Below are 13,078 nucleotides of genomic sequence, written 5' to 3'. Positions count from 1 at the left end.
GGTTCAATGACACAGAAATCACACTTCATCTGCTCCAAACATATTATACAGACGCAGGAGTGTACACACATGGACACATTCATACACACTGTTCAAGTATACCCTCCCACTGTGTCATATAAATCACGCATATCCTGTCACTAAGAAAAATCAGGAATGTAAACGAATGTAAATGATGCTGGACAGTTAATAGTTAACATTACTGTTTCAACTCTCGGCCATCAGTCAACACGGTTTTTTTTCTTTTTTCAAACCTCACACTTAGAATCCATTAATTTCCCCTCCTACAATACCGCACGCGAGCAAAACACGAGAAGCAAAGCCACAGCATATAAAAGATGCCCTGGCCACACACTGACACAACTCTGTCAAACTCACATAAAGATCACCAGATGTGCAGCGAGATGCAACTCGGGGGCAAGGGGGAGGTCTCACACGCACTGCCCTATCTGATGCTCTCCCCTCCCCTACCCTCCCCTCCCCTCCTCCCCCCCCCCCCCCCCCCCCCCCCCCCCCAGAGACATGTGCGCACGCTGTGCCAGCAGACAGTTGCGGCTCCCAGCGACTGATGCACAGACAGCTGCTGTTTCTCCCTTCACCGGCTCCCCAAAACTATTCTCCTTCCTTCGTTTCATCCCCACACTGCCTCCATTCATCCCCTCTGTACTTTCCCCTTCCTTCCCTCTGCTCTGTCATTCTGCCCTGCACTTTTCCTCAGGCGGATATAAAGGCAGGTCCCGTTGGAGTGAGAGCGGGCTTGTGGAATCTCTGGCTACACATGAGCACCGGAGAGTTATTGCTTCAGCCGGAAAGGCACCACGAGCGCGTAAAAGGACAAACTTTGGAATAAGGAGAGGAAGAAGGAATACCGCTGAGACAGGAAGGGAGGGAGTAAGAGCTTGGAGTTGGGGTGCAGGACACAGACCATGTCGGGCTCTGTGGTGCTGCTGCTGTCCCTGTTGGTCCTGTCCACAGGCAGTGATACCAGGAGAATCAGGAAAAGAGGACTCAACCATAAGGTTTGGGATGCTAGCCTCACTTTTGACTTTTGCATGTGTGTGTGGATTTATTCTCTATCTCTATCTGACTGACTGTTTTCAGAATATCCTCCAAAGTGGAAGTAGGTGAAAAGCTCACAGCATTACAGTACAATACCAGCTCTGTTGCAGAAAGCTGCTTTTCACACAGTGAGAGCAGTTTTGTGGCTGAGGTGAGAGGTGGTCAAGTTGACCTTATATGAGTGCTTTAACCCAGGAGTGCAAAGGGCAGTGGTGTCAATTAAGTATATTTAATCAAGTTTAGGGAAACAGTCTTTTTCTTGTTGAGAGTTAGATGAGAAGATCAGTCACACCAATATGAGGCTACAGCCAACAGCTGACAAGCTATAAGATAAAAAGCTTGCAAAACAGCTAACTAAGCTCTATCACCTACCAGCACCTCTAAAGCTCACCGATTCACACATATTACGCATAAAAATGACATGTCTGTGTGGGACTATTTCTTGGCAGGGAGCAGAGACATCCAGAACATAACCGCAACTTGCTGTTTGTCATTTTGGTATTTGTGTGGATTAAAAAAGGTTGCTCTGTTTCCAGCCTCTATGCTAAGCTAACCGACTAAAGGCTGGGGACTTATATTTACCACGCAGATATGTATAATTAAGTGTGATTTTGAAGAATTTGCACTTTACTTAATTACATCCATGCTACTTGTTTTACTGCTACTGAAGGAATATGAAAAACATATTTTATTCCACTAAATGTATATGACAGCTATAAATATTAGTTGGTTTGCATTTTCAGATTATGATGCATTGTTATAGACCAGACTACCCAAAAGTATAAAGTAATCACAATTAGCTCCATTACAACAACATAACAATGCTGATCCGGGTTAATGCATCCCTTATAATAATTTATCACTTTGAAAAGGATATTGCGTATTTTTATTTTTTTGCTACGTTTGATACAGTTCACTGGTAATGCTTCTGAACTTTTATGTCAAATTTTGAAAGCAGGACTTTTATTCTGCAATGGAGCGTTACTACAAAGTGATATTGCTTCGACAAACAACAGACAGGCTTTGATTTTGAAGCATGAAAAATCAACATGGACGGGAGTGTTTTTCAGTTTTGATGAGGAGTGTGCAACAGGTTGGAATAAGTTGCTGATTTTCAAGTTTCCATATGAGTAATTGAGGGGCACACACAATGTACAACTTTTGTCTGTGTGTGTGTGTGTGTGTGTGTGTGTGTGTGTGTGTGTGTGTGTGTGTGTGTGTGTGTGTGTGTGTGTGTGTGCGTGTGTGTGTGTGCGTGTGTATGTGTGTCTGTTTGGAGTGGATTATTAGGGCAGGAACTGAACTTGCAGACCGGGCCCCTGCTTGTTAACTCAACTCAGTGTGGCTGATTGATCATCTCTAACAAGGGCTCACTGTAGCGTGCTGCCTTCTCTTTCATTTTCTCTCTCGTGCTTCAATGTTCTCACTTTCTAGCTGGGTTGTGCCCTCATTGGCCCTTTTCTCTCTGTCATGCTCTGCCTTCGTCTCTCTTCCCTTCTGTCGTATAAATCAGTTAACCTTTCGACATCTCTCTGCCCTGCTTTCTCCTTCCCCTCGCCCATGTGCCTCTCTCAGCACACACCCCCCCGTTTTCCCTCTTTTAAAGCTCTTTCTCTCGTCTCCTCTCAGGATGGGCCAAAAGCACCGTCTTGCTTGACTCTGCTTCAAAGCTGCTGTAATTGGAACATGCTGAGACGGCTGTGCAGAAGGAGTTTGTCTCTGTCCCTCTGAACCTTTTCATCTCTGAATCTTTCAATCTTTAATTTTTTTCAACCACCTCCCCCACACGCAAGCATACACACACACAGCCTCTGCCTCATTCATAACACCGGGGCTGCGCGGAAAGACAAATTATAGTCACTGAGAATTTCACGTAGGCACTGTGCTATGGAATAGTCAGTGAGTCTTGAAAGGAAAATTGGTAAAAATGTATAACAAACCCAAGGCCACCAACATGCTGAGTGCCTTATTTATCTAATATATGATCAACTTATGTTTTATATTCAAATAAGATTGGTAAACACATTACTCAATGTAGATTGGAAATGTATTAGCAAAATGTAAGCTGTCACTTTTTATGTGCATTATGAAATCTACAATTTCCAGCTCATAAAAAATGTATTTTCATTATGTTTTTCTTTGTCTCTCTATCTCACTGTCTTTGCAGGAATGACCTTAGCTTCTGTTATCTGACTTAAAGCTCTTAACAGAAAGGTGTATGTTTGTCTTCTGGGTCAGATTGTCTTAGGGAGCAGAGTCACGTTCTCCATGCTCTCTTATCTAGACCTCCCCCTGCCAAAAGGGTCAAAGGTCACCAGTAGCACTTTTCTAATTTCCTCTTTGTGTTTGGCTAATATTGCCTAATACAACGGGGGATGAAATAAGGGTGTCGAGGGAAGAAATAGGCAAGAGAGGGTAACTTACAATCAAGAGAAACCCGTTTGATGTGTAGATGGGAAAACGGGTGGAATGGCGTGGGCTGCAGAAGTCGCACACACCCACACACACAGATTATTTAGTCTCATACAGCCATAACACAGTCTGGCTCAGACACCTGTCTGGGCATGTCAGTGAGCACGAACAATGTCTGAAGCTACCACCATACATCTTTACAGTTTTAATTTATTTGATGTGATGTGAACCACTGTGACAGCACCTGGTATTTAGACAGGGCCCCTGCAGATGCTCAGAAACATGTGTAGCCTACTTCCTGTTCTTGGGCTGGCCGGCTGTTTGACTCGGCCCGGGGCAACTACGTAAAACAAAACAGATTCACACATTGCTTCTTCACTGATTTGTAGCTTATTAGGAAGTGTCTACACTATGTAACAAAGCTGGTGCTATCAAATAAGAGTAAACCCAGAGGTTCAGGTCATGAGCTGAGTTGAAGAGGATTAAAAGGGACATTTTGATTGCAACGGTTGAGAATCAGCATCTATCAAATATAATTACTCAATTACTTATTGACATGCAGCACTACCTGACTCATGCTCTTTTAACTGTGTTGTTGCACAAACACATTCACTGCTAAACGCAAGGAATGTATTTTAATTCATCAGCAAATAGTTTGTGGCCTTGAAGGCTGAGAGTTGACAAGTCCTGGGAATGCATGACAAATGCAGTACAGCCATGGCTAGTATTGGCTGTTTAAAGGTCACACCGGCATTTAAAAGGGCAAAATTCCATTGTAATGAAATACAAAATACAAAAAAATCTCTGATAGTAATGGGTTTGCTTGCAGAGCCAGTGATTTCCTGAGAATTTTTCCGGAGAGTCCAAAATGGAGGAATGTAGCTTAGTTTAGCTGTGTTGCACCATTCACTTTTATTGAACCTGCTGTGTGGACTATACACAGAAAACAGACATGATTTGCTAACACGAGAAAGTAGTTGCTGGTACAAAAAAATCTTTAAAACCTGTGAGAACTTATTGTCCTGTTAGCGATTGAGCTAAGCTAGCAAGTTTGTTAGCTGGAGAGCTTTATTTCCCCTCTTTATTTTGTAAACAAAGCCGTTTAGAGAGGCCGTGGAAGCTATCTTGACTGAGCGCTAGCTCACGATTTAGTTGGCAGTTAGTCTTAAGGCTGCTTGTACAAAACAAAATAATTGCAACAGTAAAATTCCCTGCAGATTAAATTAATATGACAGATAGATTACAGATACAATTAATATAAATATCACATAACACATACAAACATTTGTAATAACTAAAATTCATTGAAAGCAAGACACACATTCTATACTTAACAAAAGATGATGTTTTCAAATATAATAAGTATGTGTTGACAGCCTGGATGTCCACATTTCTTTCTTCAATGCCATCATTTTCATATTTTTCTAATTAGGAAAGGTATGGTGCATATTGAATATTAACAAAAGGAGAGCATTGTATGTTATTCTCAAGAAAGCAATTTAAAATGTACGAAGGAGACAATCCATGAAACCAATATTTGTAAATTTACAATCAATTATAAGAATATATTCCACAGAAACTTCAATATTAAATGTGGGAAATTCAGGAAAATAGCATAAATGGAGGGTAACAGCACCTTCAACTTAGGCAATTTTGTGCGAATATTTTCACATGTAAATTTTGTGGCTCTCTGTAAAGAGGGAGCTATTGTAGTCAGTCAGTCATCCATCTTACCAGTAGTTGCGTGAACTGGTGTGTGCGGCTCTAAGCAGGACTAATCCCAGTCAGATGACGTGAGTCTGCTGGTCAGAAGCGCCTCTGATGTTACAGACATTCCTTTTGTGTGGCAACCAATTCATAGCAAACCTGAGTCTTAGTTTGTGAGACCACAGACATGTTTGTATCCGTAACACTGCTTACCAAATATGTATAATATACAGCTGCACTACAAACAGAATAGTGGAGTGATAGATGAGTTTAGGGCGACCTCTATCATTGCCGTCCCTGCTACCTCAGGCTATGACTGACTGGTAGCAGACGCTGTCTTCCCAACACTAATTAGCTGCATTCACAGTTGGTTTAGCTCCCCCCTGTTGCGTAAACCGCGCCTCATATGGGTCCAGTCTGTTGGTCTGCATTTCAAGGTTAAACATCACCACTCTCCCAGCGTGTCTACAGTTCAAAGACAGTTTTGCTCAGCTGTCGATCTAACAGTTTGTCCATCAGCATGTCTTCCCATCACTCACTGAAACTCTCATCTCCCACTTTTTTTTTGCCTCACAGTTTAGCCTGCTGCTTCTCTATCTATCTGTACGTCTGTCTATCTTTTTGTCAAACTGACTGCTGGTATAGAAACAGGAAATGAGTCCTGACAACCCAAAAGCTAACCAGATGTGTGCTGTGGGCTACTTCATTTAGTAGACATGGGAGATGTGGCACATTTGAGTTGACACAGTTTTTTCCTTGTTTATGCAAATGTGTGCCCAGCCTTGACCCTGCAGTACTGTATATGTGCAGAGATTGAGTGTGTTTCTGGGTATGCGTATGTGTCTCTGTGTGCATGAAGCATAGGAAACAGAAAATCTCAGTATCTGTCTCAGATCTCTGCGTGGAAGCATGAACGGCCTGATCTCAGTACAATTACGGAGCCAGACAGGGTCTCCAGTGGCTTCTCCACACAAACTCCCCATAAACCGCAGAGCAAGAGCACTACAAAGAGAGACAAGGAAAGACAGACTGAACACGAGCAGTTTGAGATCAATCGCTATGACCACCATCATGCCAATGCTCTTCAACACCAATGAGATCAAGGAGGAAGAAATAAAAAAACAAGAGGCAGAGAGATAGTGAGAGTTGACAGAAAGGGGGAAAACATGCCCACAGATAGAACATCCCAACATGAACATCCCACAAGGGCCCGCTGCCAGTGTCTACAGGAGAGCAGCACAGCAGACAGGAGTGTAAATACCCATTGTGGAACATCAGAGAGATGTGCGCGCGATTGTGCGAAAGATCTCAGGATGTAGAGCATGGCGGCCCTTCTGGCATACCAAGACACAGCGTAGAAGACACGAAGAGGAGCAGTTACACTAAGAGGTGAATGACAGCAAAAGTACAGTAAAAAAGAAAACGTTTGTTAGAAGTAGCATCCACAGTGCTGGCAAGTCTAAGGCTCAGGGAGTAAATGCATATAAAAGAACGAGTGGCTTCTGCCGCGTACAGTATTCGTGTGCACAAGCAAACTCACGCTTTACACACGCGGTCACATAAACAGGAAGGGCGCACTTGATCTTTTGTAGGACACGTTTGCGAGAGACTTTAGGAGCAGATCGGATATGAGACAAGGAGAGTAAGGGCAGTCATTATGCCATTATCCAATCACAGCAGACTTTGTAGTCTTCATTCATAGATTTAATTGTACCAGAAGATGTTATGAACCACTTCGGCTCCACTGAGAGCCATGAATGAAGAGTTTGAAAGGCTTGAGTGTACAGTGTGTGGGAATATGTTCAAGCAGAAGTAACTGAAAAAAGGCTCAAGTCATTGGGGCTGAGTATCGTTTGAAGGTTTTGAGACTGGTGTAAATTTTTGGTGCCAAGTAGGACATGGAAAAAATGTTTGAAACCGAGACTCTGCAATTATACGGCATCCACAGTACCCACTCGACTACCAAGGCGCTCTTTTGGCCACTTGCGGCAGCGTAAAAGTTGTAACCACAACATTATCATATCATCTTTTAAAGTTGATAGAGCCAACTGGTAAAGCAAACAGTGGCTTTTTTACTGGACTTTCACTGGAGCAGATCACAGTTAAGTACCATAGCTACTGTACACACACACACACACACACATACACACACAAACACACACACACTGTCCCTCTGATATGCCAGACATTCCTTTTGTTTGGCAGCAGTGAGATTTTCCACATCATATCATCTCAAGCAACTGAGAGGAAATTCTTAGCAACTCCAGTCTGAGTATGTGAAGAAGCCCAGGCATATTTGTTTTCTTCACTCTCAAAGTCAAAACAAAGTGCAGATATATATACCTTGGAAAGTTGAAGAAATCATTTAAAATTGCGAAATAGTTTAATTAGCCACACATGGAACAGCATTAGGGCTCACTTGGGGTTGTGTTTGCGGTCACCTGATGATTGAAAGTCCAATATTACCTCTCTGTTTAGCTCTGTTTTGGTCTCCACCAACTCCTGAGAAAAATATCTGGCTCTTTAGCTGCTAAACACTCCTCTATGTATACTAGCTAATTGCTGGCTTTGTCACAGCGGGTTTATCGGAACAAAAACAGCTGCGTTCTGTGGCAGGAAACAATGCTGAAGAGAGCAGTAAGACTGACTCATAGCTGCAAACACATTTCAGCCAGTATGCAAGTACAAAAAATATTGAACTTTGAAACCCGGCCCCTCAAGTGATGTACAATCAAAACTTGGACCGCTTACTGTAATATGCAGGACCTCAGCGTAACTCTTACAGGCTCTGACTGTATTGTTCCTCCGTCTCTCTATGGTGTGAATCCCCCATCCCACCCCTCAAAGAACCATCCACCCACCAATCTCTCAGCTGCCAGAACAAATTAATGTGGGTTTAAAGTGAACACACGTACAGTGTGTGTGATACCACCATCCACGCCAAACATTTGCTTTCGTTTTTCCGGTTGGTTTGTAAGAGCGCTCAGTAAGCCTGCCAAATAAACAGCACAGTTTTAATGACTGTGTGCGACCCACAAGCTGATTATCTAATTACTAATCTAGTGCAGAGGAAAAACACTCATCTCTCTCTCCCTCTCTCTCGCTCTCTCTCTCTCTCTCTCTCTCTCTCTCTCACCCTCACCCTCCCAAATGAATGGACTTTCCAGGAAATTCACCCACACAACTGAAAAGACATATACTCAGAAAAATGTAAGCACTGGTTGTGCTTGTTTGACACAGCATGTGTTGTTATGACAAACAACTCTGCGGTAGTTACATTTTAAATTTGATTACAGCCATGATGACAGTGTTACAAAGGATTGGATAACCAACCAGCAACATAACTTCCTGTGCCGTTGAAGGGCAGAGAGTTCAAAGGTAACCTTGGTTGCTATAAAAGTGATGTTTGATCAGCACAGTGTTGGTCATTGTTATGTGTAGCACCAAAGAATGGAGTGGAATGAACTAGACACTTGATCACACTGAAACATATCATACAAAGGCAAATACAGTGTTTGAGAAAGTGTGAGAGTTAATGTTTAGTCAAGGGCAGCTGTGCTTCTTGGGATTTTGTTTTAATATTCCCCATGTGTGCATAAATTTGAACAAAGAATAGCTGCGTATACTGTGGCACAGAACTTGTGAAATTTGACACCAGCATTGTGAAAGCGTATTAACACACAATTTCTGTCCTGGACTTGTCCAAACCAATGAACAGGAATCAATAAAGAGCAGCAGCTTAGGAAAAAAAACAACTATTAAACCCCAGACACCATGGCTGGGATGCGGATCTCGTTAAGTTATCCTCTGCAAAGCATTTAAGAGGAGGTCTTCTCAGCAACACTGGAAGCATGTGGGCCTGCGCTTAAGTTTGCCAAAGCCGTCAAAGTGTGTGAAGCGTGTCTTTGCTTGGCTCAGGGTCCTGTGGCCTACTTTCTCCCTCTCAGAATCACTAGAAAAGCGTTTGTTCCCACAGTGAATCACGTTCCCGATCCAGGTCAAGACTTGAGCAGGCAGGCAGGCACACTGAAGCCAAAACCTCAGTGTCCTTGCTGGAGCTCTGCTGTGCTGTAAAAAGGATCACTCAATCCATTGCTGCCCTCTGGTGGCTAAACAGTGCAATCCGTGCAATTTTACAACCACACTGTTAGCTTCCAGTGCTGTCTTTTTTTCAGTTTGGAACCAAATGAGAGGTTTGATTTCCAAAAATCCTTCATGATGTTTAACAAAACACTTACAACAACACTTAATGTTGTTTCCCTCCAAAATGACTTGTCAGGAAGTACAGGTCTAACTACAGAATTCGATTTTTAGCCAAGCTGGTATTAAACTAAATGCTGAACAATCTTCTCTTATATCCAGTGAAATGTCTTAACAGCTACTAGAACAAGCCTCACCTACATTATGTTTCTGTCTTCCAGGACTACGAGTACCCCAACCACCCTCAGTCCACACAGCACCAGAAGAACGACAGGTGTCCGCCGCCACCCCAGATGCTGCCAGAGAGAGCCTGTGAGGTGCCGGGCTGCCGCTCAGACTCAGAGTGTGAGCGCCATAAACGCTGCTGCTACAATGGATGCATCTACGCCTGCCTGGAGTCGGTCCAGCCTCCACCGGGTCAGCAGAACCAGCAGACAGTTACACACTGTTGTGTTTGTGAAATTAGTCTGTTTTTGTTTCTCTCTTGAAATCATTTAACAAGTATCTGTGTGTGTTCTGAAAAGTGTTGGACTGGCTGGTGCAGCCCAAGCCTCGGTGGTTGGGAGGCAACGGCTGGCTGTTAGATGGTCCTGAGGAGGTTCTGCAGGGTGAGTACACACCAACACCTCAGTCACTGAGGTCAGTGGAAACACTTGCAGCTCCACATGGTCAGCTTGCATGACTTGGAAGTAAAACAACTCACTCTCAATGATCACAGTGTACCTTAGCCTTCAGAAATGCTAATGCATTCCTGCCTTTGCTCAGTGAGTACGACACCAGGTGTCATTCAGCTCATTTTGGTTTGATTTCTCCGTAGCTCCACCCTCCGGTGATGTATGTGCTGCTGATGTTGTCGAAACAACAAGGGGGAAACAACTTAATAAGAAGGGACAAAGAGACCAAGTTCTCCACTGTTAATAGTCTCAGTAGACTCAAATAAAATGCATCTACAAGATTCATCACAGCTGGACATTATTCTAAAACTGTCATTCTACTGTTCTTCAATGGATATAAAAGGTTCTTGCAGGTTTTTTGAAGTTTACCTGGTAGGTTGAGGGAGGACAAGTAAACAAAACAGAAGAAAAACATACCAACACCATAACCACGGAATGACGCTAGTGTATGTCATGTTTTTGATTTCTTTCTCATGACCGGTATGTTTTCTGCCCACTAGCTGAGGCCTGCAGCACAACCGAGGATGGAGACGAGCCTCTTCACTGTCCCACGGGCTACGAGTGCCACATCATCAATCCAGGAAACCCTGCCGCTGGCATCCCAAACCGGGGACAGTGCATCAAGCAACGTGGCAACTCTGGTATGGCTAGAGTACTTCCGTTGACTTATATCTAGCCCTTTGACACACATCATCTCCCATCTTAATTTTATCTTTAAAACAAATCTCTTGTCAGATTTAATGGAACAGCTCTGCAAAGTGTGTGCTCTTTTAAATCATCAAGGGACAGAGACACATCACATCGCTGTTAGGTGCCAAGTTTCTCCCATTAAATAGATCTAAAAATATACAGATTGGAGTGCTCTGTCGATAGAGCAGATTGCCTCAACATATGATCTGTGGCTGAAGCGGTTGGCAGAAATATTAAACTAATGATCTAATCAAAAGAACATAACCTTTTTTACTTTATGCATTTCATAATTGCATATCAGTGTATGATATGGAGAGCAGATGTCAATCTTTCTTCTTTTTCTTTGTCATTTTTACTTTGGCAATTTTATTTACAGAAGGACGTCTGAGGCACAAATACTTCAAGGACTACAAGGACTACTTAGGTAAGTGAGGTAATGTGGACAACCTAAAAAACCTGCAACATTACTGAATCAGAAATCAGCGTCGATCTTCCTGACACGTTGATTGCTCTTTCACTGACAGGCACCAGTTCGAGCAATGCAGTGGGCTACGAAAAACATCAACACAAGCACCTGGGATGAAGTATGTTTTCAGTCACGTTGAATTTTAATTTGCGCCTTTAGCTCCTTTTAGACAAAGCCTAATGTTTTCTGTTCTGCTCTCAGATCAGCCTGACCTCAGACTCACCTAAGACCATAACACAACCTCAGAACATCAGCCCAGTCCTGTTCGATCTGCTCTCATCACAACTGAACCGGGATCCGATCTGACCTTTTTGCCAGACTTCCAGCTGCTACCTCCTCTTGCGAAGCCCCGTAGTGCAGCCTGTCCTCACAAAGTGTCTTTGTCCCTCTGTCTGTGGTCTGTGAGAGGATGAGGCAGAGAGTGTTGATGGTGAAGCAGAGGTGTGCACCAAAGCTCTTTATCAAATGTTTTAAAAGGAAATACCAATGCTATTTTTTTTTTTTAATTTCTTTCAAACCCTCTCCTTCCCTGCTGATCATTGTTATTCTCCCAAACACACTCTCTAAGCTTAAGGCTGGTCAGCAGAGAAAACCAAGACCATGTGGCCGTGACACTCATTCTGTCTCTCTTATTCTCAGGACGGTACTCAAATTTCCTGATCTGAAATCTGGAAAGTATTACAGATAAATAGGAAAAATTCCAGCTGCAGTGGTTCTCATCTTTGAATCAAATCCAAATGTGGTTTAATGTTCAAATTTATAACTCTAACTAAAAGAATAAATGCCATATGAGTGTGTGGATTGTGTCAGTTTTAAAGGATTTGGAACAGCTGTAGATTAGTTCTAGCCAACAGATGCTGGCTGTGATTTCCTCCCTATAAAAAGCAAACGCAAATTAAAACTAGGTTTATTTGAGAGAGATGAAGATTTAAAGAGATACTCCACCTGTGGTAATATAAAAAATGTTATACTGTAAATTTGCAGTGGATTTACCTTTCAAAATACAAATCTGTACATATTATATCTGTAATTAATTTCCTGAAATAAATGTAATGAAACAAGTCAATTATCTACCAGTGCAGTATGATTGTTCAAACAATTCATACATTTCAAGAATCATACTGCCTAATTTCAAAATAACGGTCTCTCTATTGGACTTATCACGTCCCCTGTTGCAGTGCAGACCTGATAATAAAAAAGGGCTTTGACACAGAGCGGGTATATTAAACTGTTCAAAAGATCTTCTGTGTCGTTCTCAAACATAGCTTGCTTTAGTCAAACTTAGGTTGTCTCTGTTGTCAATTCAAATGGTGCTCAGTTTCATTGCTGCCTATAATAACAGGAGAATAAGCTGGTCACATGATAAGCTGAAAGATGTCAAACAAAAAGCACTAACCATTCTCTATGTGCAGAGCTAAAGTGAATGTCGCTATCTGACTGGTGCTGCAATGTTGCCTTGTTAATTCTATATAAACGACATTGTTGAAATAAATCTGAGTTCTGTGCTGTCTTTTTTCTGTTTTCGGCAAGTGATCTTAAACCTCAGGACAAAGTTAGAAATTATGATGAAGAAATATTGACAAGTCAGGTAAAGATCAGAATGCCATGACAATGGCTACACCACAGACTTGTGTTCTCTCCGATCATCTCGATTTTGTCTTTAATGGAGTCTTTCAAACAGTTTCAGGATATCATCAGTAAAATTATAAAATGTGTCATTTAACTGCCTGGAAATGAGCACAAAGGAAAAATTACTCTATTTAAAAATTACTCTATTTTTCCTTAGCTTGTTATATATAAATTGTATTTCATATGGATCCATTCGTATTTATTATCTATTGTGTAAAGCGTCTTTTGGTGTCTTGAATGG

At 42.3% G+C, this 13,078-nt stretch overlaps 1 protein-coding gene across 2 annotated transcripts; it reads left to right on the top strand.

Annotated features, from left to right (window-relative positions):
- The first annotated feature begins 537 nt into the window (after positions 1–537).
- Positions 538–12,700, top strand: wfdc1 (WAP four-disulfide core domain 1). Of its 2 annotated transcripts, none has more exons than XR_011103851.1 (7): positions 538–1,019; positions 9,600–9,795; positions 9,903–9,986; positions 10,553–10,693; positions 11,119–11,175; positions 11,267–11,326; positions 11,410–12,700. XR_011103851.1 is itself a non-coding variant. In XM_068723025.1 (7 exons), exons 1-6 carry the CDS (start codon positions 927–929, stop codon positions 11,323–11,325), a joined length of 621 nt encoding a protein of 206 aa, XP_068579126.1. In that variant the 5' UTR covers positions 538–926; the 3' UTR covers position 11,326; positions 11,410–12,700. The 2 variants fall into 2 exon arrangements, 1 of the variants encoding a protein (XP_068579126.1); XM_068723025.1 differs by having other exon boundaries at positions 11,119–11,166.
- The last annotated feature ends 378 nt before the right edge of the window (positions 12,701–13,078 follow it).

Source organism: Cebidichthys violaceus, unplaced genomic scaffold, assembly GCF_023349555.1.
Source record: "Cebidichthys violaceus isolate CVI_PGR_0920_01 unplaced genomic scaffold, fCebVio1.0.p SCAF_3, whole genome shotgun sequence".
Classification (NCBI taxonomy): domain Eukaryota; kingdom Metazoa; phylum Chordata; class Actinopteri; order Perciformes; family Stichaeidae; genus Cebidichthys; species Cebidichthys violaceus.
This window is presented reverse-complemented; position numbering and strand designations above follow the sequence as displayed.

What these genes read in the sequence shown, in the direction of transcription:
- wfdc1 (XM_068723025.1), top strand. Translation starts at nt 927, where the DNA reads ATGTCGGGCTCTGTGGTGCTGCTGCTGTCCCTGTTGGTCCTGTCCACA. An exon ending in AAAGAGGACTCAACCATAAG is followed by an intron (nt 1,020 to 9,599) that starts GTTTGGGATGCT and finishes TCTGTCTTCCAG; the next exon opens with GACTACGAGTACCCCAACCA. An exon ending in TCCTGAGGAGGTTCTGCAGG is followed by an intron (nt 9,987 to 10,552) that starts GTGAGTACACAC and finishes TCTGCCCACTAG; the next exon opens with CTGAGGCCTGCAGCACAACC.